This window comes from Bos indicus x Bos taurus, chromosome 13, assembly GCF_003369695.1.
Source record: "Bos indicus x Bos taurus breed Angus x Brahman F1 hybrid chromosome 13, Bos_hybrid_MaternalHap_v2.0, whole genome shotgun sequence".
Lineage (NCBI taxonomy): Eukaryota > Metazoa > Chordata > Mammalia > Artiodactyla > Bovidae > Bos > Bos indicus x Bos taurus.
The window spans coordinates 42,433,567-42,458,563 of record NC_040088.1 but is presented as its reverse complement, the minus strand read 5'-3'; the positions used below and the strand labels follow the sequence as shown (position 1 = coordinate 42,458,563).

Here is a 24,997-nt window from a genome sequence, read left to right as displayed (position 1 = left end):
TTCTGAGAGCGAGATTGAGGTGTTAGCCAGAAATGGGACACTCTAGAGTCACTCCATCCCAAATGCCTCAGGTCCGCTGACCAGGCACCCTGCACTAGCCTGCTGCTTTTACTGGGGCGCCCTCGTGACCGGGGCTGGGGCACTAGCGGCTGCCCAGGGAAAGGGAAACGAGGGGTAGCCCCACACTGAGCACCCTGCCACCATCAACTTTAATCCCCGGCTACCTTAGTAGTAATGGCTGGGGAGGTTAGTAACACAACTAAAACCAAGACTAGTACTACTGCTAATAAATACTCATCAATTTGAAATGACTAGCCCATCCCATCATTCTCAAAACTCTAGTGGTAAGGGGCTTCCAGGGAACTGGAACAAGTGGAAGGACTCAGGCCTGGCGGGGGTTAGGACTGCGTGTGTGTGTGTGTGTGTGTGTGTGTGTGTGTGTGTGTGTGTAGGGGGATGGGTTCCAAGGGAGGGCCGAGTGGGGAGGACGGAAGGAGGGGTAGAGTTTCAGGGCGGGGAAGGGGGCGCCGGGGCGCAGTGACGGGAACCAATGAGCTGCCAACTCGCGAGTCTCCGGCGTGACTGCCGAGATTGACGTGGAGGACACGTCAAATTGATCCCCGCACTCCGCAGCCTCCCGGTCAGACGAATTTCTCCTAATCGGATGAAGTTCACCCTAGGCCTGGGGTCGCGGGCGTGGAGAGTGTCCTGGGAGCGGGCGGCGGCGGCGGCAGCGGGCCCGGGGGCGGGCGGCGGCGCGCTCGGCGGCGGCGCACGACGCTCTTCCAGTCCGCGGCCCGGCCGCCGCGGCTCTCGGCTCGCGCGCGCCCTCCCTCTATGCCTCTCCCGCGGCGGCGGCGCCCCAGCTCTCCCGGACCGCGCCGGGCCCAACCCCGGCCGCCTCGGCGCCAGGCAGCCGGCTGGCCCGCGCGCCATGGGTAAGGGGCGGGCGGACGAGGCGGGGGCGCGGGGGCGGCGGTGTCCCGGCGCCTCCCTTCCCTCGTGTCCGAGGTTTCCCGGGGAGACCTGGTCCGGGATCCCGGACCGGCCGCGTTCTCCACACGCCCCCAGTCCCGGGAGTGGAGGGGGCGCTCGGCTAGTATCGGGAGGGGATGTTTCAAGTAGACGCGCCAGAGATCGCAAAAGGGCGTGGAGGGCTGGAGCGCACGGCGTTCCCCTCCGCTGCCCCTGCGCGCATGCCGACTCCCGGGACCGGACGGGATCCGCTCGCCGGGATTCTGAGGAGCCGCCGGTCACCGTCGGAGGCGCCCCGGGTGCGGCCCCTGTCCCCGCGCGGCCACTCTCGGCTCACCCGCCGGTGTTCTCTCCCCTCCCCTCACTCTGGCCGGGTGCGTCCGCAGAGCAGACCTACGGCGAGGTGAACCAGCTGGGCGGTGTGTTCGTCAACGGCCGGCCACTGCCCAACGCCATCCGCCTGCGCATCGTGGAGCTGGCGCAGCTGGGCATCCGACCCTGTGACATCAGCCGGCAGCTTCGTGTGTCCCACGGCTGCGTGAGCAAGATCCTGGCGCGCTACAACGAGACGGGCTCCATCCTGCCCGGCGCTATCGGGGGCAGCAAACCCCGCGTCACCACCCCCAACGTGGTCAAGCATATCCGGGACTACAAGCAGGGCGACCCCGGCATCTTCGCCTGGGAGATCCGCGACCGGCTGCTGGCCGACGGCGTCTGCGACAAGTACAACGTGCCCTCGGTGAGCTCCATCAGCCGTATTCTGCGCAATAAGATTGGTAGCCTGGCGCAGCCCGGGCCCTACGAGGCGAGCAAGCAGCCGCCGCCGCAGCCGGCGCTCCCCTACAACCACATCTACCAGTACCCCTACCCCAGCCCCGTGTCGTCCACCGGCGCCAAGATGGGCAGCCACCACGGGGTCCCGGGCACAGCCAGCCACGTCAGCATCCCCCGTTCATGGCCCTCGGCTCACTCGGTCAGCAACATCTTGGGCATCCGGACGTTTATGGAGCAAACAGGTCAGTGGCGCCGGCCTTCGGTAGCTTTCCTGGAAGGGGCGGAATGGAGTGAGGGGGGCAGGAGTGTGGGTGAGGGGGTCACTCTCGCCGGGCCTCCTCCAACCGCTTTTGGCTCAGGGGAGGGCTCCGGGCTGGCCAGGGAGGCTGAGGGTCCTGGGGCCTTCTGTGGGAGTCCTCGGACATCTTGAACTTTTTATGACAAATATGGAAAATATTTTCCCAAATGGAAGAGCAATCGCCGACCACAAATTCAGAGCCCTGAAATTGCGCTTTTTCATTCTTGCAAAAAGTATGCAAACCCCTATCGCCAGATCTAAGCCAAACAAACCGCAAAGTCAATTCTGTGACCTTTTCTTTAAGACTAGTTTCTTCCTGAAAGGGCTCTGTCCCTCCCAGGCCCAAAGACTCTTTGAGTAAAGGGTGAAAGGGCCACCTGGCCCAGTGACTTGAGTCTCCAGTAGGCCCCACAGCCTTGCAGGTTCTGAGACTGAGTCCTCGGGTCACAGGCGCCTACAGGCTGTGGCCATCCTTAGGGTGGAAGCGCCCATGGATTTGCCCTCGGCTTACAACCAGACTCTAAGTAATCTGTCAGCTATCTGTCGGGGTGTGGAGGGAGGAGACCAGGAGAGGAGATGGGTTAGGGGCAGCTTTGATGGGGGCTCGGGAGAGTGGGTGGGGGCCAGAACTGAGCCCTGAGTTTCTTTGCACTGTCCCCTGCCCCTAGCAGAATGGTGTGTTCCTAGGTGAGCAGACTCAGCAGGAGGGTAAGAGGCAAAATTCACTGTAGCCTGAGAGAGAGGAGGGGCGTCCTGGATGAAACTGTAGGCTTAGCTCCAGTGGCCTTGGGCCACATCTCCAGGCCTGTGCACAGGCTTTGTTTCTCCTTGTGGCTCAAACTCAGCCTGGGCCTCAGGCTCAGGCCAAAGCTTTGTATGGAGCAGCCCACGGGCAACTGGCAGGGAGGTGACCTGGCCAGGCCTGAGCTCAGTTCTGGAGCTTTCTCTCGGTTTCGTTTCTGCGCCAGGAGCAGACCTGTGCCCCGACGCTCTTGGGTGGCTGAGTTGACACTTATTTCGGGACACCCAGGATGTCTCTGCAGGGAGTTCTGCACAGAAACAGCTTCTGGCCTTCCAGACGCTTTTTGAGACATTGAGAAACCCCGTGTAATTTTCTTGAGCCTTCTGTGGATTTGAACTTGGACCTTTTGGGGCACCATCTCTGTACAGCGGAAAGGCGGCCTGGGCCGAGGTCGCCAGCTCTGGCTGCCAACTGTCTACCTGCTGGAGATCCCTTGTTTCGCGGGAAGCGGGTTGAAGGCTGAGGGGAGGGAGGAGTAGGCCCATCCGCCCTCCTTCTGCGCCGCTGGGAGCAAAAGCGAAACATGGGGCCTCGGAGCATCTGACCCTTGGGGGTTCAGAGGAGCCCTGGACTCGCCCTTGGATCCCAGGTGGTCACCTGAAGGCCCGAGTGCGCCTGTTCGGGCGGAGGGCTGCCCACATGCCCTTCTAATCCGTCCTCTGTCCCCGCAGGGGCCCTGGCGGGGAGCGAAGGCGCCGCCTACTCCCCGAAGATGGAAGACTGGGCGGGAGTGAACCGCGCGGCCTTCCCCGCCAGCCCCGCTGTGAACGGGCTCGAGAAACCTGCCTTAGACACGGACATTAAATACACGCAGGTAACCGAGCGCGGGGAAGGAGCCGTCCTTCATCAGGGGAGCGGAGGAGTTGGGGGCTGGTTAGAGAGAAAGAAAACAGACCCCCCCACCCAATCCGGGGTTGGGGGAAGCGAGCTGGGGAGACAGTCAGGGTCTGGCTGTTTGGCCCGGCATCTGCGGGCAAATTTCTCTCTTTCCTAGGAGCGCTGGCTTTCAAGGGGATTGACTTGCATTTTGGCCAAGATTTTTTGCTAAAAAAGCTGGGACGAGTTAACACAAAAGATTGAGGACTGACTCCCTTTCTCTAAATTCCGGATGATGACTACCTTGACCCCTTCACCTTTTATGAGCACTTTTAAAGAGTTGGCGTGGGCATCACTTTGCCGGAGTTCTTTCCAGGACAGTTAGAGGCCAGGCTTTGTGTGGGAGTCATGGCTGGGACAGCAGGGGGAATGAGGATCCCCCCGCGACCCCCCGTAACTGCCTGTGCTGGGGAAGCCTGAGGGGTCGCCTGCTGGTGACAGGCTGTCGCGCTCTCTCCCCGCAGTCGGCCTCCGGCCTTTCCGCGGTGGGCGGCTTCCTCCCGGCTTGCGCCTACCCGGCCTCCAGCCAGCACGGCGTGTACAGCTCGCCGGCCGGCGGCTACCTCGCTCCGGGCCCGCCGTGGCCGCCGGCGCAGGGTCCCCCGCTGTCGCCCCCCGGCGCCAGCGTCACCGTGCACGGCGGGGAGCTCGCGGCAGCCGTGACCTTCAAGCATCCCAACCGAGAAGGTGAGGGGTGCGGCCGGGCGGGCGGCGAGGGCGGCGAGCAGGAGCGCTAGGAAGGGTTCCTGGAAGAAAAGCGGGGAGACAGACGGAGACGGAGGGGGAGACAGACAGCGAGACCGACAGCGAGAGGCTGGAGTGGGTACTGGCCTAGATTCTTCGCTCGGTTTATGCTTTCAGTCTGTTAACTTCTAACTTCTCAGAGTAGATTAAACAGGTGTAAACTGTGTCCCTAGAAAGGCAGGAGGAGGTTGGGAGAAGAGCTGGGACTGTCTCCCCAACTTGTATGGAGGAAAAAAGGAACCCCTCTCTGGGTGTCATTTCTCTGTCCCTAGAAAGGTCTAGAAGGCACCCTCCAGGGGCAGCTTCCTGTGGCCTGCAGGGCTGTACTTTCTGTGGATCTGCCAGTGGCACCTGAGCCCCGCAGGTGGGTTGGACCTGCTCTGGGCCTCTTCCATGTCCTGCCCATATTTTCCTCCAGGTCTGAGTTTTTTTTTTTTTTTTTTTTTTAATTTTTTCCCCCCAAGCAGGCCCTGGTCACTCCTTAAACACATCCTTTGGGAAAGGAGACAGCATTTCAATTACAAGTCTCTAAGGCTAGACAGGCTAGACTCTGAACTCTGTGGTGGTTTTGGGGATCCATTTTTCTGCAGGAAATGTGGCTGGGGGTTTCAACCTCTTTTGCCGCTGCCATCTCGCCCTCCCCCTCCTCCATAAATCTGCTCTCTGATAAGCCAACTAACAGATTTGAGGTATTTGACAGTCAACAGTGTGAGGGGCCTCTTCTTACACTGATCTTTGGGTTCTAGTTTTTCCTACAACTTGGGAAAAACACACCTGCCCTTGAGTCTGCATTTTCCTCACCCTGAAAAGAATGACAGGATTTGCCAATTTTGAAGCTGCCTCTTCCAGGTTCTGGGCACCAGAAAATTGCAACTTCGGCTCCTCTAGAGAAAGGAAGCAGTCATCCCCAGGAGGGGGTGTGCCAGCCTCCCTGTAGAGGAGGCTGAAGACAAACCTGGGGGCAGCATGGGCCACAGGGATGTTCCAGATGACCGAAGGGACCTTTAGCAGCTGACTTGCCTCATACTCACCCAGGCAGAAATGGGGACAGGTGGCATCCATAGGTAGAGGACAGGCGTGTCTGGTGACACCCAGGCAAAAAGTTTTATTTCCAAGTAGTTTCATAGTTTCATTGAGACATAATAGCACAATCCATGAAAGAGAAGGGGCAGAGACTAGATGTCACTGTTAACAGTCACGCAGAGGAACAAAAGTTTTTTTTTAAATATTTTCACCTTTCTTGGAGCACAAAAATTCTGGGATATCAATTTACAGATATTGAGAATGAGAACTCCTTTAAGTTTTGAATTTAATTTAAATAATTTAAATTCCATCTGTTCATTTACAGGAAGATCCAAGTAAAGGGAATTTTAAAAGTCCAGACTCAGAACTCCTCCAAGCTTTCCCTTTAAGGACAGATGAAGGGTCTCAGGGGAATGTTTTGCTCAGAGCCTTGTCCTTGGACTCCAGTCCACTGTTTTCTTGACACCTGAGGTTCTCTGCTGAATTAGAAATCAAAATTGCCTTTGCTCAGTCGTGTCCGACTCTTTGAGACCCCATGGACTGTAGCCTACCAGGCTCCTGTGTCCATGGGATTTTCCAGGCAATAGTACTGGAGTGGATTGCCATTTCCTTCTCCAAATTACATTAATTACATTAATGAGATTAAACATTTAAGTAAGTTCATTTGATTTAGAAAAGTGTAGCCAAAAATTTAAATGATCTCCTCTGGAGTGACCCCAAGGAGCAGGAAGACTTAGAAAAAGGATTCACTAACTTCAGAACAATGAGATCCTTTTCTAACAGAGCCTCTCTGTCGCAGAGCATGTCAAGCACTACATTAGAAACAAGTTATGAAATGTAGGTAATAGTCCAGAGGGGAAGCTGCTAAATCCAGTTAATTTGAAGTGGAAGGGGGAACTCATTGATGGTTGATTTTCTTTAGAAGATACCTTCTTTTCAGAAATACAGCACCGGGACTTTCCTGGTTAAGATGCCACGCTTCCACTGCAGGAGGCATGGGTTCAATCCCTGCTTGGAGAATTGAAACATGAAGGATCCCACATGGAGCAGCCAGAAAAACAAAAACAAACACAAACAAAAAACCCAGAGCCATTGACCCTGGCATTCCTGTCCCTGTAACCATTATTTTTACTTCCTATCATGGAGCATCCCAGCCATTTTCCAAATCTGCAGCAATAATCAGCTACATTCGTTATTAAATTAATAACAATTTCCTGATCCTGACAGTTCTTTAAAGATCCAGGTAAAGGGTCATCGAATAAATCAGGTCCATCATTAAGAATGATTTCTTTAGCTGACATACAAGTGTTTGCGTTTGAACAGGAACATATAATGAGAATTACATACCGACTTGGGTTATGGATTTTTATTCTTCTCATTGGCAGAAAAAAACGGACCTTGAAAAATTGCCCCCCATCCTCCAAGTGGCCTTTTAAAAATTACAAAGTAATGCAAATCACTGCCTTTAATTTTCTAATCATAGCTTACAAAATTAGCTTCAAAGAAATCTATCCCAGAAAACAGTTTACTACCATTCATTGTTCAGTTCATAAGAACAGTAGGAATAACATTTATTGAACTTCTTCAGTAAGAAAGCAGTTTTTTAGCTGAAAGTCATGAATGCTCAGTAAAAAACAAATACATTTGATCATCTAGTCCATACATGGACAATATACACATAATAATATATATTATATTTTATATATGTATATACATATATTTCAGTATGTCCTTCAAATCAGGTACTGGTGAACATTAGCTATTATGCTAAGATAAGATTACTCAGATGTCAAATTATGGATTGCAATTGATTAACTATCTTGGTAAAGGGTTGGGGGTCTAGGTTCCCTATTATTTAGGTAAGAATGTGTGATTAACATTTCTCATTGGTGAAAGGGAACGTTAATTCTTGAGGGCTGTGAGCATAGGAAAGTTCCACTTCATCTCATGTGAATGGGCGAGGACATTCTGTGTAGGAACCTCCACCTTATCCAGACAAGACCGTCTCCTTCCCTCTCCAGACAGGTGACAGACCCCACTAGACAAATGGTATTTACAGGGTTTGCAGAAACTCAAAGTTTCCCGGCTCTGAGGTCCTTCCCAGCCAGTTTTTGGAAAGACTAAAGATTTGGAAATAACATTTATAAGATATTGCATAGGCTCAAAGAAAATGTGTCTTTTTGTATTTGTTAGAGACAATTCGACGCTTGTCCCAGTCATCTCTGCTCCGGATTAGTTCTTGAAGGATCCTAAAAGCTAACTTTGCCAGGAATATTAGGGCGCAGACATCGGCCTGAGAACCTGCCACCGCCGCCAACCGGCGTCTACTTTGATGCAGCAGACCTGGGAGACCCTTATCCAGAATCCCCTTGACATCTCCTCCTCCCCGCCCCGCCCCAGGGTCCCGGTAGCCTTGGAATAGAAGTCCCAATATTTTTTTAAAAAGCTTGTCCCCATTCTGCCCATTATGATTAAATGAGCTTGCAGCGCGCCTAACGCCGGCCCGAGCTTGCGAAGCCAGCACGCCGTACGCGCTCTTGGCGCCCGGGGTCCAGGAGGTGGGGACGGAGGGGAGGAGAGGTATGGGGAGGGACTGGTCGGGGAAGAGCTAAAAACACCTCAGCAGGATCGACCCCCGTAGAGTGGAGTGCAATCTGTCTCTGGCCTCCCGGGTGTTTGTTTTTCACGAGTTCATTTTTTTTCGCTTGTCTCTCAGGCAACCGGCCCTTGGCTGAGAAACCTACTCCGGAGATGTTTTCTAAACCGGCCCTCACCTCCAAGTGTGTGTAGTGAGTGGAATGAAAAAGTCTGAAAACTCAGTCGGCTGAGCGGCCGCAACTGTGTTTAGGAAAGAGAGCTGAGAGGCAGGGGGAAGCAAGGGTTCTGTCCTGGAAAGATCTTCAGGTCCTTTCGCCACCTCAGAGCAAAGCGGTGCGCGAACGCGCCCCTCGCGCAGAAGTATGGGCCCGGCTCCGTGCGCTAAAGGCGCAGTGCGCCTGCCGCCGGGCGACGGCTGCTGCGGGCGTAAATAATGGGGAGTTCCCCTTCACCCCAAAATGAGGCGCCCCAGGTCCCCCCTTTAAAGGAAGACATGGGGGGGGGAGTGGAAAAGAAAGTTGAGAATAGGCGTCTTTAGGTGTAAACAATCCTGTGCCTCCTTGTGCAGAAGCCGAGCGGCCGGGCGTCGGGAAAAGGAAAAACAGGGGTTGCACAATAGTGGCGTCACTCTTCTGGCTTCCAGTAGCAAAACTTGGGTCCCTGCCCAAAACCCTAAGCAACAGAGCAACGAGCAAAATGCCGCCTGATCCGGCAAGACCACAGTCACTGACTCCGGAGGCCCCACGGCCCAGGACGCGGTGTGCCTACCGTGGCGAGCGCAGCTGGGTCCCCGGGCCGCGAGGGTAGAACGAGGTCTGCCGCCCGCCTCATGCGCAACCACCGCCCACGTCGGTCCAGGCCGCCCGGGACCTCCTCGAGGGGCGTTTTGGTGACCCGCCCCGACTCGCTTCCCCCGGCCCATCGCGAGCTCTGCACTGTTTGGAGGATAGTGACCTGGCCGCGGGCAGCCCCTCCAGCCGGTGTGACGGCTGGGGTCTGGGATGGGTTGGGGGGCGGGGAATGTTGGGAGGCGGCGTGCGAGCATCTCAACTCCCCGCTCCCTCCCCGCGACGTGTGGGATCCGAGAGCCGCCTCGCCGGGGCCGTCCCGCTCGGCAGCGTTTCCTTGCGCCCCGGGCCCACTTTTCCTGAGCAGCGCGGGGACCAGGCCATTTCGCGGAGGGCAGGGGGTCTGCGTTACGGAGCATCTGCCGGAGTGCCCTGAGCGGAGAGCCGCGGCCCGGGCTGGGCGGGCGAGGGGCTCCCGCGGGTGGCCGTCGAGGGCACAGGGGATGCTCAGTCTCGTTGCCTCCTTGCAGTGCCCGGCTGTGGAGCGCGCGCCGCTCCTTCCCCCCGAGACCCCGCGCTACCCACCGCGTAGCTGGGCACGCGGTCCGCGGGTCTCCTGCTCCGCGCCGCGCCCGACAGTGACCCCACGCCCTGTGCTTCCTCCCGCAGTGGCCGACCGGAAGCCGCCCAGCCCCGGCGGCAAGGCCCCAGACGGCCTCGGGAGCTTACACGGACTACCCATCCCGGCCTCGACCTCCTAGGGCTGCGCCTCCGCGAGCCGAGCCCGAGCTCGAGCCCGGAGGCAGCGGCGGAGCGCGCACCCGAGGATTCGCCGCCGCCGAGGTGCCCATCAGCCTGGCCTCGCTCTGCCCCGCGCTCGGAGGCCGCGCGTCCTCCATTCTCCCGGGGTTTCGGCTTCTCTGAACTTAGGCTTCGGAGTGTTACATCCTCGTCTCGACCTTTCGACCGACGTGGCCTCCCTCGCCCGCCGGCCTCCAGCGTCTTTTCGACTTCGTCCCAGGCCTATCGGCACCCTGCCTCCCTCCCCCCTCGTGCCTGCTCTCCCGCGCCTCCTTTCTCCCTCCCTTTTCAATTCTTCCTATCGACCCTCCTTTCTTCCCTCACCTTCGCCCTCTTTATGTTCCTCTCTCTCGTCTCCTTTTCTCCCTGCGTCTTCCCCGTCTACGTGGTCCCTTTTTCCTGTGTCCGGCCCCATCGGCCACCTCGTCTCCTGGGCCTTTAGTCACTACTCCGCCTCTCTTCGTTGGCCCTGCTCCCCCCAGCCCTATCACCTTGCCAAGAGCTCCCCTCCCCCCCCCCCCCCCCACCACCCGCTGGACAGGTGAATAGGGCAGATCCTTTGGTCTTTAGCCCCCACCTCTCAGGGGCCCCCATGCCTACTCGAGGCGGGGGCTCGAACCTGCGAATTGGAGAAGCTGCAGCATTTATTTCACATTTTATCACAATGAACCCAAAACAAAGCCTCGGTGAACTGTCCCTTCTCCTCCCTCCCCCAAGGACATTATCTGGAAGTATTCTTGTCTGGATATCTTCTCAGTGCCTAAGGACTGGGTTTCTCTTTGCTTCCTCTGAGGTGATGTCACCCCAAATAAGGTTGAGGGCAGGGGGGCACCTGCGGCCACTGGTGTTTTCTGTGGTTAGAAAACCATTCCTACCCTGGAAGTGTCCCCTCCCACTCCTCCACACCCAACAGGAGGGAGTCCAGCACATGGTAGACATGTCTGCACTGTTTTTGTTTTTGTTTTTTTGTTTTTTATTTTTGTATTCAGGAGTCAGCCCATTTGTTAATTTAAACCACAAACTGCTTCTGGGTACAAAGGTGCAATCTGACTTCTGATTTGCAAAGGGATGGGGTTGGAAAAACCCAGAAAGTGTCCTCTAGAGCAGAACACAAGCTCTGTTCACTGCTTCCAAGTTCAGGCACTCTGGAGGCAGGACCCTGGACATAAAATTGCAATCTTTGTGGTCAGAAAAATGTCACTGGTGAGAGTCTGACATCACCTGTTAACCATGGCTACCTTTGAATAAAGGAAGGCATCTAAAAGTCTGCTTTGTAAGGGCAAGCCAGTCTGTGTCCAGCCTGGAGTATTGTGTAGGTATGTCTCACTGACTTAGCCTCTGGGTTTCCAGCATCAACAGTATTAAGAGGGAATTGTTTTTACTGGTTTATTCCTTAGCACTTGCCACCTAGATTGAGGTAGAAGAGAAAGGAAGAGGAGACAACCGTTTTCAGGGATGGTCCCTGAAAACTCAAGGTAGCAAGGCAGAATGGAGGGAAAAAAAATGGGAAGAAGGCAGTAATGACTTTTTCAGAACACTTTAAAAAAAGTTCTAAAGCTAAAGAAAATTATAAGACACTATCAAATAACCCAGGGATTTCTCAGTGCAGAGAAGTCTCCGCTACTTGTTTTATTTTTCCTCCCTGGTTCTCTAAAACTGACAGCAGAGATTTTTGAATTGAAGGTTTTGCTTGTAAGAGGAGCTGTCTGTTTGGAGGGAACTGGTGGGGAAATTATTTTCAATGCGTCTTACTTCAATAGTACGTGCTGGAGGTATTCATCAAAATCAATGAAAAGAGTATCTGCCTTTTTTCATATAGAGGCTTTTATTGCTAGGTCTTCAAAGTCTCTTGCCTATTACAAAAAGTTCCATTTTATAGACAGGAGTATTAAGGATTAGAGACCTAGTTTATTTCTCGGGACCACATGCAGCAAGCTATGGATCACAAGGTCTGGACAAGGAAACTGGGTGACATTATCTCATCAGAGAACCAAGATTGGGGTTCGAACTTGGAGCCTGGGGTCCTCAGCCTTCTGTACCAGCATTTTCTGCAGAGAGGCTGCTCATAATGGTAACAGGAATAAAGCATTTAGATGAGCTTATGTGCTCAGTCATCCAAGCATCTCACACACCCCTCCTTGTTGCCTGGAGGACTGGCTGCCTCGGGCCAGGAAGAAGGCACCTTACCTTTTTCGAAGAAATGAGAAGAATCCATCTCTCATTGCTGTCATCCTTTCCCCACACCCCCCACCCCCGCCCCCGCTCTGCCACTTCTCACTCTGTGTTTGGGTTGACTGGGATCATGGGTGAGAAGAGCTGGAAAATGCAGCCCAGGAAGGCTGGAGGATGCCCCGTGTAAAGGGTGGCATTTTCCAAGTCTGTCCCCTGTGGTTCCTCCTGTGGTGTTGCTGGAGGAGGGTCTTCCAGGGTCTCTGACTCTGAGGGCACATTCACGGGAGATGCGCAGCATCCAGGTGCAGGGCCAGTGTGCTCTATAACATCCATCCTGTCTCCTTCCTGGAGGCTGTGGGTCCTGGGAAGTCCCAGAGGGCTAAAGTGAAGCCTCTACTTCACCGGGTAGGGAGGGGGCCTGTACCCTTGCCAAGCCTCGTTGTCCTGAGTGTGAAATGTACCCTCCCAGGTTGGGTCGGGACATCACTGGAAGCCCGGCCCTGGCGTTGCTTCACCTGTTTGAAGATGATTATTCTTTTCACTGTTACCAAAGGGCAGGAGAGTCATTTTTATGAATGATGGAAGGACCCAGAATTGAAACGCTTTTCAAAAGAGCCCATTAAGGATTGGATTTTTGTTTTTTTTTTTGTTCTCTGTCCACATGGCTCTGTGGAGGTACTGGGGACTCATGGTAAGATTACAGAGTACTGTATCAGATAGAATAATTTGAGAAAGAATCACTCCTCGGAGGCAATTTGCACTAGTACCTGCCTTTTATTATTTTTTAATTTAAGAATAAAATTTTTTTAAATGAAGAGAAGTACTGAAAAATAAAATAAGCAAGATATGCAGTCACTCAAGTCACCCTTTGATTTGTCGAAAGAATGAAAGTTATATATATATACATATATATATATATACACACACGCACATTGTTAGAAAAGTCTAGCAGCACATAAACACTGAAATGAAAAGGGAAAGCTTCTTCCAGTCCTTATCCCTGTCCTTAAACGTCAACATTGTTACAGTTTTTTTTTTTTTTAATGATTCCTTCCAGGAAAAAAAAAATGCAGACAACAGAACTCTGTTTCTGTGTATGTGCTTTCTTGGTTCATCTAGTGCTGTGCTGGGTGCACACGGGTGGGGTCTGCAGGTCTGATCTTTGCACATCACCAGCTCCAGCATATCTACTTGATTCTTGTGAAAGGATGCATATCAACAGGGTTTTATTAGAAACAGAGTATTTTTAAAAAGGGCCAGCTCCGTGCTTTAAATGAATAAAGATGGAATTTTGTGGCATTCTTGATTGGAGGATGGGCTTAAAATGGATGGAACTTCCCTGGGAAAGGTGGCTGCTTTGGGGCAAGGAAGAAGAAAAGCCAACAAAAGGGCAGGAGACACAGAATTTTATCCTTCCTAAACACATTCTGGTTTGTCCTGCGGGTCACCGAAGGATGCTTAAACTTGCCAGGAGTTGAAGAATGCACTTTTCCTTTCCTTCTAAAGGAGACTGTCTCTCTAGGTCAGAAAAGAGAGATGGAGGCAAAGCAGTGGGGAAGACCCTTGTTTGAAGAAATACTGGATAACAATAAAATGTAAACATCCAACACTGGCCTGGGCATTGTTTTTACTTCTCCCCCAAGTAATTCAAAATCTACGTGGCATTAATCTCCTGCTGGGTGGACCCCATTTACTGACAACTGTGTTTCCCTGTTTGCTTGTTTCTTGACTCCTGTTAAGGAGGGTGAGATTTATTTAATGGAGTGGTGGTCTGGGTTAAAGCCTGCTATAGATTTTCTGGCATCAGTTTTTCTAGCTAAAATTACATTGGTTGTTTTTTTTTTTTTTTCCAAAAGAAACTCTACCTGCTCCATGTGAGGCTTGGATAATATGAATTTAGAATCTTGCCAGAAAATGCCCAAGGAACTCCGCCTAAAGGACTGTGCATCCAGGCGAGCTGTGTAATGAGAAACGTTTGATTCTCTTCTTTTAATGGGCGGGAATTATGCACCAAATGGTATTTGGTCTTGACCTTGACCTTGCTGTTTGAACTATACCTTCATTCACTGTGGCTGAGATATTTCTAGCCAAACTGTTAGATCTCAACTTAAAAAAAATTCTTCTGTTTTTGGATTTTTTTTAAAGGACAGAGCAAGGAGGAATCGCACTGTCTTCTTTTTCCAAGGCAATAAAAGGAAAACCACACATTTAGTAACAATCCAACTTGGGAATTATAAACACTTGGAACAATTATACTCAATTTAGTCTAGTCTCTTCTTTGGAGTTGAAACCAGTTGAAACCCCTGTTTCACTCTAAAGAGCTCTTCTCCAGGAGAGCATTCTGTGATCCTCGTTGGAACACACATCTGTTTCTGGGCTGGCCAAGTCCAAAAGTGGAATCCCAATTACAGTTTTCATGGGTGATGGAATTTCAACTGCCTTACAATTTAACCACCTGGGTTCCCTTCACTCTTTTTCTTCTTGAGGATAAAATAAGCTGATCAAGTGCTCACTCAGCTATTAAATTACATTTCCATCCTGTAACATTCTATTTCCTTTTTCTCTAGTGAGATATATTGACTGAATGGATTATCTCCAGTGTCTTATATTAGCCATACAATTTTCCCTTTGGGGAAGTTCTCCCAGTCACTGGTGGATGTGGTTTTAGATTTATAAGATTTAATTTTACCCCAAACAACAAATAACAAAACAAAATTCTTTAACTAGATGGTTTTAATTTCACAACAAAACTCTTGGATGAAAAAAATGAGAAAGATATTTGAATGAATTAAAGAAAATTGATTTTTTAAAAGAGTTGAATTGGAACTTGAAGCTTGTGAAACAGAAAACAAAAAAAACAAGCAAAAGCTGCTTTGGCAGAGTTGTAATAGGTTTAACTTGATCTAAGAAGTGAAGGTATCATTCTGGCCACGAGGGGGAGCACGCATTGTTCCAGGAAGATAAAGATGAATACAAAGATAACACTAAATATACAAAAAATTCATCTTTCTTTTCAAGTGGTAACCTGTCCAGTTGTGAAAAACACCTGTTTACAATAAGAGTGCTCTTCCTGTTGTGATTATTGTTGTACTTGATAATCAGATGCATTGATTCTGGAACAACAGGAAAGGCTGGTCATAGAGTGAAAACCAGATTTTCTCGGCTCATCCATGTGGGAATTATCAAATAAATTAGATGAGATTCAAGATCACCTTAGAGATAAATTTCACGTCTAATTTTGACTCTAAATAGATACATATATATTCAATGCTTTAAATCTAGAGCAAAGAAGAGTTTTAAAAAGCAACCTAGTCAAAACTGATGTCTTGAGGAAATAAACTTTATCTGTGTTTTTGTAGTTTTGATACTTTAGTTTGGGTTTCAATCTTCCCAATTTTAAGCATTTTAGTCATCTTTTTGAATTTTTTAATTATTTAAAAATCATGATTCACATTTAAAGAAGGGCTGATCTTTTGTAGAGAGGTAGAAATTGACTGTTTCCTCACTTTTGCATTTGTTTTATGATAAAATCCTGAAAGGTCCCTTACAGGTGGGGTAAAGAGGGTTTTTTCCTTAGATTAAACAAGGTGGGGGTGGGGGTCTCTGTCTTTACCTTGTGCTTTTATAGATATTAAATTCAGACTATAAGCTGTGGGACAGCTTCCTGAAGGAGATGATCTAGGAAGAGATGGGGGGTATTCAGGGGCTTAGAAGCTGGCAGATTTGGCTTGGTTCAAATCTTGGTTTTACCATTTAGCAGCAGTGTCACTTTGGGCAAGTTTTGGCAAAACTCAACAGCCTTCATTTCCTTGTCTGTTTAATGGGACTGGTAGCTCCCTCCCTGGGCAGTTGTGAGGATTCAGTTGGATCATATGTAAAGAACAGAGACTTGATTTGGGTCATGCTCATTTGTTGTTAGGGCTGTTATCATCATTTTCCTCCTTTGTTCCCCATGCACTTCCCATCAACATTCTAGGGTGAATTTAATCACGTCACAGCCCTGCAGAACATATTTGCTATCTCTCAGGTTTGTGAAAGGCGCAGAGGCCATTGAGACTGCTCACGCAAGTCTCTGAACTGACCAGAACTTTATATAACCTCAGAAGGAGCCACTGTTGTCTGCTACTTATCAAATCCGACAGTCCTGAGACATTCACCAAGACCTTAGAAATACTTAATGAATCTATAGCTAGACTTGTGGGATCAATGACAGCCCAGGAGCCATCATGACTGCACTGAAGAAGATTTTTGTGACAAGTCCACTTACGTTGATGTTATGTGACCACGTGTCCTCATGTTAGGAAGCTAGAAATTGATGCAGAGAGACCTCAACCTACTCTGTTCCCCTCAAAGGGGTTGATTATACAGCCTGTTGTCTCAGCTGCCCACTTCGGCACACTGACTATGGCAGCCATGGTGGACTTTGGCTGTGTCTTCCTGCTCTTTGCTGAGTAAATGAATTTGGAGACAAAGTCACCCCATTCTCGACTCCATCCTTTGGGCTGGGACATAAAGAGCACTAAAGCCTTCAACTCGGTATCTTCAGGAAGAGTTACATGGAAGGTCTTCTCCTTTGGAAGATCCCATCAGACTTTTAGGAGAGGAAATGCCCTGTCCAACTCAGGAGTCCACTTTGGAGTTGGAAGTGTAAAGTCTTCATCTACTGCTGAGGTTTAGTTAAAGGAAATCCACAAATGCTCAGAGCCTCAGGAAAACACACACCAAGTTTGTGTGACAAAGTAATATTTAAAAGGTAGCTGTAGGATCAAGTATTTTAGTGACATTCGCCTCCATCCATCCATCTGTCCAGGTCTTCTTACCTAGCAATGCTTTTTTGCTCTAGAGGGTGATTCTCAAGTCTGTAGCCTCATTGGTTGTGTGTCAGAGTGCACGTGAATGGAATACAGCAGTTGGGTTCTGATGTGTTTCTTTGGACATTTTTTTTTCTCACAAACCGGATGCTTTCCAAAGTAAACAAAGACATTAAAAGATTTATAAAAAGACTCGGTCACACATTGTGAAGTGCAAAGTGTAAATTAATTTTTATAAGCGTATGGATTTCATTTTTCTTACAATATGCATGAATATAAAAATTAAAAGAAAATGTGCTGGTAACAATGTGTTTTTAGTTCTCACTGAAACTTGAAAAATAATCAGAGATGCCTGAAATATTCAAAACCAAGCATACGCCTGCATCTTATCATGTCATTTGAGCCATGGGATAGTGATCAATGTGGCCACCCTCCTGCCAAGAGTGCTTTTTTGAAAGAAGCTCCAGAGTGGCACTTGCCATTTGAATTCGACTCATTTCTTCCTATACAAACTTTCGGGTTCCTCTGCTCAGCACACTGTCACTCTCTTTTAAATTGGATCATGGAAAAAGCAAGAGAGTTCCAGAAAAACATCTATTTCTGCTTTACTGACTATGCCAAAGCCTTTGACTGTATGGATCACAATAAACTGTGGAAAATTCTGAAAGAGATGGGAATACCAGACCACCTGACCTGCCTCTTGAGAAACCTATATGCAGGTCAGGAAGCAACAGTTAGAACTGGACATGGAACAACAGACTGGTTCCAAATAGGAAAAGGAGTACATCAAAGCTGTATATTGTCACTCTGCTTATTTAACTTATATGCAGAGTACACCATGAGAAACGTTGGGCTGGAAGAAGCACAAGCTGGAATCAAGATTGCCGGGAGAAATATCAATAACCTCAGATATGCAGATGACACCACCCTTATGGCAGAAAGTGAAGAGGAACTAAAAGCCTCTTGATGAGAGTAAAAGAGGAGAGTGAAAAAGTTGGCTTAAAGCTCAACATTCAGAAAACGAAGATCATGGCATCTGGTCCCATGACTTCATGGAAAATAGATGGAGAAACAGTGGAAACAGTGTCAGACTTTATTTTTTGGGGGCTCCAAAATCACTGCAGATGGTAATCGCAGCCATGAAATTAAAAGACGCTTACTCCTTGGGAGGAAGGTTATGACCAACCTAGATAGCATATTGAAAAGCAGAGACATTACTTTGCCAACAAAGGTCCGTCTAGTCAAGGCTATGGTTTTTCCAGTAGCCATGTATAGATATGAGAGTTGGACTGTGAAGAAAGCTGAGCACTGAAGAATTGATGCTTTTGAACTGTGGTGTTGGAGAAGACTCTTGAGAGTCCCTTGGACTGCAAGGAGATCCAACCAGTCCATTCTAAAGGAGATCAGTCCTGGATGTTCTTTGGAAGGAATGATGCTAAAGCTTAAACTCCAATATTTGGCCACCTCATGCAAAGAGTTGACTCTGATGCTGGGAGGGATTGGGGGCAGGAGGAGAAGGGGACGACAGAGGATGAGATGGCTGGATGGCATCACTGACTCGATGGACATGAGTTTGGGTGAACTCCGGGAGTTGGTGATGGACAGGGAGGCCTGGCATGCTGCAATTCATGGGGTCGCAAAGAGTCAGACATGACTGCACGACTGAACTGAATTGAACTGAGCTGAACACCATCATCACAGCAACTGAGGTTTCTTGATCATGTTTTCCCTGAGGCAGAAGAGGTGTGAGCGAGGGAAAAAGTGAAAGAAAGCAATATCTGGGTTCCTATGGTTCCACGGAATCAATTCTTTCAAGAATGTAAAATAACATTTATACCTGAGTCGGGCTTAGAATCAAAGATCTATCAGTTCTGTCAAGAATGTAGCTCATAGTTTATTTTGAATTGTCATGATAACCTAACCTCTGAGAATTATTCAGGTTGTCCTAGGCTCAGCATCAGAAGAAATTTTGGCTGCAAGAATTTCATTCCATTGAGTTAAATGAAAACAAATTAGCATAGGTTTTTTCTTGCAAGCTCTGCTTTTGGTTGTGATGTTATCAGTTGCTGTAACGTTGCTAAGTATTGGTCCCTTAAGAGATTTCTTTTGAAGGTTTAATACACATGAAAATGGTAAATGGTCTAGTTAACTTCCATCTGTTTTTATCAGTGTGGAGACTTAGGGTTCCTTGGATAAAAGTAAAATTCCCAGACCCTGGGAAGTATTCTTGTTTCAAAATAAGTATTATGGTTGGGAAAAAAAGAGGTAGTATTGGGAGAAAAAGTTCTAGTCTTGAAAGAACCATCATTTTTTAATGGGACACTCTGGTATAAGTGGAAACATGGAGTCCCATGTTTGTTACCAGCTTTTCTAGCAGAGACAGAAAGACTCAGCATTGATGACACTAATGTGGAGACCATAATTTTTAAAGCCAGCATGTAGCACATCTGATCAGCTTCCTTACCCAGCAGTTCCCGGGCAGCAGTCCAAGAGAGCACGAGTGGAAACTGCAAGGTCTCTCAAAGTCTAGCCTTCAAAGTTGAATAATATCACTTCCATAGCCTTCTATGGGTCAAAGCAAGTCACAAGGCCAACTCAGGTACTCGAGATGATAAAATAGTCTCTACCTCTTTAAGAACAGCCAAGTCAATTGCAAAGGGGCCTGCATACCTGGGTGGGAGCAATTTATGATCAACTACTGCAGTCTACCACAGCAGACACCATTTATGTACATATATTTATGTATGTAGTCATTACATGTACAATATACATTACATGTATGTTTATGACATATGCATGTATGGTAAATTGCTTCAGTCATGTCTGACTCTTTTCGACCCCATGGACTGCAGCATACCAGGCTCCTCTGTCCATGGAATTCTCCAAGCAAGAATACTGGAGTGGGTAGCTATTCCTTTCTCCAGGGGATCTTCCAGACCCAGAGATCGAACCGGGTCTCCTGCTTTGATAAGTTTTTTTCTTGCAAGCTCTGCTTTTGGTTGTGATGTTATCAGTTGCTATAACGGCGGTAAATATTGGTCCCACCAATGAATCTGTAGGCAGGCAGATTCATTACCATCTGAGCCACCAGGGAAGCCTATATATAATAATACTTTTATGTAATATGTATCATAAAGATTTATTATAAATAATGTATATTATATGTTTATATTAATGTGCTGTGATAAGTCACTCCAGTCATTTCTGATTCTTTGTAATCCCATGTACTATAGCATGCGAGGCTCCTCTGTCCATAGGATTCTCCAGACAAGAATACTGGAGTGGGTTACTGAGCCCTCCTTCAGGGGATCCTCCCTACCCAGGGATCAAACCCTCATCTCTTACATGTCCTGCGTTGGCAAGTAGGTTTTTTTGTTTTTTTTTTTTTTACCACTAGCATCACCTGGGAAGCCCACTTATATTAATATATGCTATATATTAAAAGGATTACCAATTCCTAAGTAATGATAAGAAAATATAGGTTTTGCAATGTTATACTGGCAATGCTATCTTTAATCACTTGGAAGTCACTTTGACATGTTGCAGGGTTCTCATTAAGAGCATTGATAATGATTGTTTAAAACAAACATGAGATATGGAATTGGGGGACACACCTGGATTGTAACCAAATTAAATCTGAATGAGAAGAATAAATAATTTTTTAAAAAAAACTTCTGTCCAGTTATCTGAATCCTGGAGGGAACATGGTAAGTATGAAAAGTTAGTGATGTTTGGTGTTTTATCTTAGTATCTATATACAGACAGTAAACTGGAGAACTGCTACTGCTGCTGCTAAGTCACCTCAGTCGTGTGCGACTTTGTGCGACCCCATAGACGGCAGCCCACCGGGCTCCCCCGTCCCTGGGATTCTCCAGGCAAGAACACTGGAGTGGGTTGCCATTTCCTTCTCCAATGCATCAAAGTGAAAAGTCAAAGTGAAGTCGCTCAGTCATGTCTGACTCTTAGCGACCCCATGGATTGCAGCCTACTAGGCTCCTCCATCCATGGGATTTTCCAGGCAAGAGTACTGGAGTGGGGTGCCATTGCCTTCTCCAAAACTGGAGAACAGAGGAAGTCATATAGATATGTATATGACTATATACACATAGACCTCCTGGTTTGGACTTCACTCTTGTAGTCAGTTCAATTCTTGCTTTCAGACTTTACCCTGAGCCTGAAGGCAGCCATGAAAACAGATAAGGAACACCTAGTGCTGCAGACAGGTCATTTTAGCTTTGTTTCTAGGAGGACTGAAAACAGAGGGTTCATCAAATTCCAAAGCCCTTAATTCCAGCCTTTAAACAGGTGGAGGTAGGGCTTAAGTGTGTCCGCAAAATGCCGGCTATGTCCACAGAGCCTGAACACCTAGGTTTTTGAGATTCGTTTTGCTGAATCCTTCATGTTCTAGGCAAGAATTTCCTTTTTCTTTTCTTTTTTTTAATGGAGGCTTGGCATTCAGCTAAGAACTAGAAAAACAACCTGCTGTTTATACAGAGAAGAGAAAAAAAATCCTTGTCTGTGGCTGAAAACAGAGTAGCTTTACCTCCCTCAGCCCTGAGATGTGGGCTTGCAAGTTCAGGTATATTCTAGAGTTCGGGGTCTTTTACAAGCAGGAGGCCCACTTTCAGGGAGAGTGAAGTGCAGGACCACCACATGAGCCTTCCCACCGCCTTCCCAAATCCAGATCTTTGCTTGTGTCTAGAAGATGGGGACTGGGATCACGGTACTGGAATCACGTGGAGGCCAAGAGGGGGTTGGTGATTCAGACCTGATTTTAGCCCCTGTTCGCTGTGGCTCAGATGGTAAAGAATCTGCCTGCAATGCAGGAGACCCAGGTTTGATCCCTGGGTGGGGAAGATCCTCTGGAGAAGGGAATGGCAATCCATTCCAGTATTCTTGCCCGGAGAATCCCATGGACAGAGGAGCCTGGAGGGCCACAGTCCTTGGGGTCACAAAGAGTCAGACATGACTTAGCAACTAACAATACCACTGCTAACAGACTGTATTACCTGGAGAATTTACTCCATCTATCTCTCCCCAGGACTGGTTCCTCATCTGTAAATTGGGTCTGTACAGTGCCCACCCCATGGGGCTGCCTTGAGGCCTACAACTGACTTTCCCTGTAAGTGCCCTTTGGAAGGAGATGCCCAGCATCTTAGAGGATGGTCATCATTGGCAGTTATTATTTATTTTTAGAGCAATGTCTTTCAGATCATGAGACAACAGACTTCAGATATAACCCTCCAATTGTCTGTGTAAATTTTAGCCTGATATTGTCCTTCTTACGTAACGCCCACCACCCCTCCCCCCGCACCCCCCCTACCTCTCCACCCCCTCATCCTAGTAGATTCAGTTAATTTGGTCAAAAAGAACACAGTCATGGAACTTCTCTGGCGGTTCAGTAGTTGGGACTTCACGTTCCAATGTAGGGGGTGTGGGTTCAATTCCTGGTTGGAAGGCCGGGATCCCACATGACTTGCAGCCAAAAAACCAAACCGTGAAACAGAGACAATTTGTAGCAAATTCAATAAAGACTCTGAAGAATGGTCCACATCCAAAAAAGAAAAAAAACAAAAAAAAAATCCCAAAATAGTCACGACCATTTAGCAACTCAAGTGAGAAGCTCATGAAATGATGAAACATTTTGGACTGACTTGGTTGATCTAACTGGTCACAGGTGTTGATTTGGAAGGACTAGGCTATATGTTCTGGGCAGAGTGTTCATAGGCTTTTGACCTGTGTGGTCACACAGGGTCTTGTGCTTCGAAGGACTTCATGCTTGGTTAAGGGGCTTCCCATGTGGTGTAGTGGTAAGGACTCTGCCTGCCAGTGCAGAAGATGCAAGAGATGAGGGTGCAATCCTTGGGTCAGGAAGATACCCTGGAGTAGGAAATGGAGCCCACTCCAGTATTCTTGCCTGGAAAATTCCATGGACCCAGGGGCCTGGTGGGCTAACATGCCATGGGGTCCCAAAGAGTCAGTCATTGTCCACGGTGATAGCCCAGGAGTTTTTTTAGAAATCTTTATTTGCATTTTGAAAATTTTCCAATAAAGATCATGTTCATTTACTAAGACAAAGTATTAACATATTTTAATTTCTACCAAAAGTGAAGTACTAAGAAATAAAGAAAAATTGCCAAATCAAATTATGAGATTAAAAAAATGTGGAATAATGCCATTAAGAATAAAGAAGGTCTGCAACAAAAAGGAAGTAAAAACTAAAGAAGCACAACTGTGATAGAAGAGATCAGCAAAAGAATAAAGGAGGATATAAAAAAGGTGAAATAAGAAAAAGAAAGTATATGGAGAATTATGTTGAGAAGAATAACTTTCTTTATTAATACAATTTTTCTTCTGTGAAACAGAAGGTTATCTTTGAAGGCTAAAGTTATTGAGAAGGTATTTAGAATGAGAAAGAAAGTGAATCAAAGAATTTCACACATCAATGTTAGTAACGTTTTAATCAACTCTGGAATTTGCATTTTTAAAAGTCAGTTATTGATTTTTTAAAAGAAGTATATTTAAGAATTTTTTTGTTAAAAAAATCAAGGCAAAATGTTATAGTCTTCCACTATTCAACATTTTGCCATCAGTAGGACCTACGACAATAGCATTTTATTCACCCAGGATAGAGAAAACAACAGGATGGAAAATATAATTTAAACTAGAAAGTAAATAATTGACCAGCTTAATTTGATTGGGATGACAAGAGGGAAGAAAAACATTACCAGTTGGAAAGAAATTTAGCTATGATGAAAAATTTCCCAACAATCTAAGCCATTGGTTTTCAAATGCTTTGAGTGGGAGAACAGTTTTTGTTTTCTCCAAAGGGAATCTGTCTGCAGAAGCCCCATGTGTGCATCAGGGACTGGAGAAAGGATGATTGGGTGTGGGACTAGGTCGCCCACCCTATCAATTACAGTCTCCTTTCTCCTTTTCTCTCTTTCCGGAAGTCTCCCTTTCTAGTCTACAGCACAGATATTAGCATCAGTGATAACATATCTGAAAGTCCTTGAGACCCCCACATGGCACCCCTCTCAACTGGCCCCTTTCAGTCCACATAACGGGGCAGGTATTGCACTTAAACTGTCTCCGAAACCCAGAAATATGCCCTTCAAATCATAAAGTCTTATCTACATCATGGAAAACAAACCTAAAAATGTACCAATGTTGTCTTCTCCTTAGGAAGATTTAAGTTCCCAGAGGAAATGACCAAATTTGTTTACTGAAACCTGCATGTTGTGGAATGGGTTACCCAAATGTGTCGCCCAAAGAGATAAGCTAAAATCTTTTTTATTTTATTTTATTTTTTTAAATTTTATTTTATTTTTAAACTTTACATAATTGTATTAGTTTTGCCAAATATCAAAATGAATCCATCACAGGTATACATGTGCTCCAAGAATAATAGTTAATAATGGGCATCTGATCTCAGGTGAAAATGTCCAGTATTTTAGCATTATGAATCATGTTTGTTCTAGATTTTCATATGTACTGTTTTTATATTATATTCTGTTTTTATTGGGGCTTCCCTGGTGGCTCAGACTGTAAAAGAATCTGCCTTATATTTCCAATGTGCACACCATTTTTGTTTTCTATCATAAGGGTATTGAATTTTTTCTGCTTCTATTGTATAGTCATATGATTGTACCTTTATTCTCACAATGTGCTGAATTACATTTGCTAAATTTTCAATGTTAATTAACATTGCATTTCAGAAATAAATGCAAGTTTGTCTTGATACATTCTTCTCTCTACATGTAACTTGAATTGGTTTTCTGATATTTTGTTAAAAAGTTTGCACTATATTTACAAGTAAAATTGACCTGAAAATTTCCTTCTTAGTAATGGATTTTTCAGATTTTGGTATCAAGATTACCCTGGCTTCATAAAATTATTTAGGGACTCATATTTCTTTATCTGTGTATTGATAGCGTTTGTGTTGAAGCTGAAGCTCCACTACTTTGGCTACCTGATGTGAACAGCTGATTCATTGGAAAAGTCCCTGATTCTGGGAAAGATTGAGGGCAGGAGGAGAAGCAGGGACAGAGGATGAGATGGTTGGATGGCATCACTGACTCAATAGACATGAGTTTGAGCAAACTCCAGGAGATAGTGAAGGATAGGGAAGCCTGGAGTGCTGCAGTCCATGGGGTTGCAAAGAGTTGGACACAACTGAGCCACTGAACAACAAATCTTTCTTTATCTGTGTACTGAAAGCATTTGTATAAGATTGATGTTATATCTTTATTTAGTATTTGGTAGATTTCACCAGTGAAGCTGTTTCAGTCTATATTTTCCCTGAGGAAATTTGTTATTATGTAGTCAATTTATT

At 47.3% G+C, this 24,997-nt stretch overlaps 1 protein-coding gene across 1 annotated transcript; it reads left to right on the top strand.

Annotated features, from left to right (window-relative positions):
* Positions 1-664: 664 nt before the first annotated feature.
* PAX1 (paired box 1) lies at positions 665-10,178 on the top strand. Its single transcript, XM_027559574.1, has 5 exons — positions 665-938; positions 1,362-1,991; positions 3,521-3,663; positions 4,190-4,412; positions 9,548-10,178. Exons 1-5 carry the CDS (start codon positions 665-667, stop codon positions 9,637-9,639), a joined length of 1,362 nt encoding a protein of 453 aa, XP_027415375.1. The 3' UTR covers positions 9,640-10,178.
* The last annotated feature ends 14,819 nt before the right edge of the window (positions 10,179-24,997 follow it).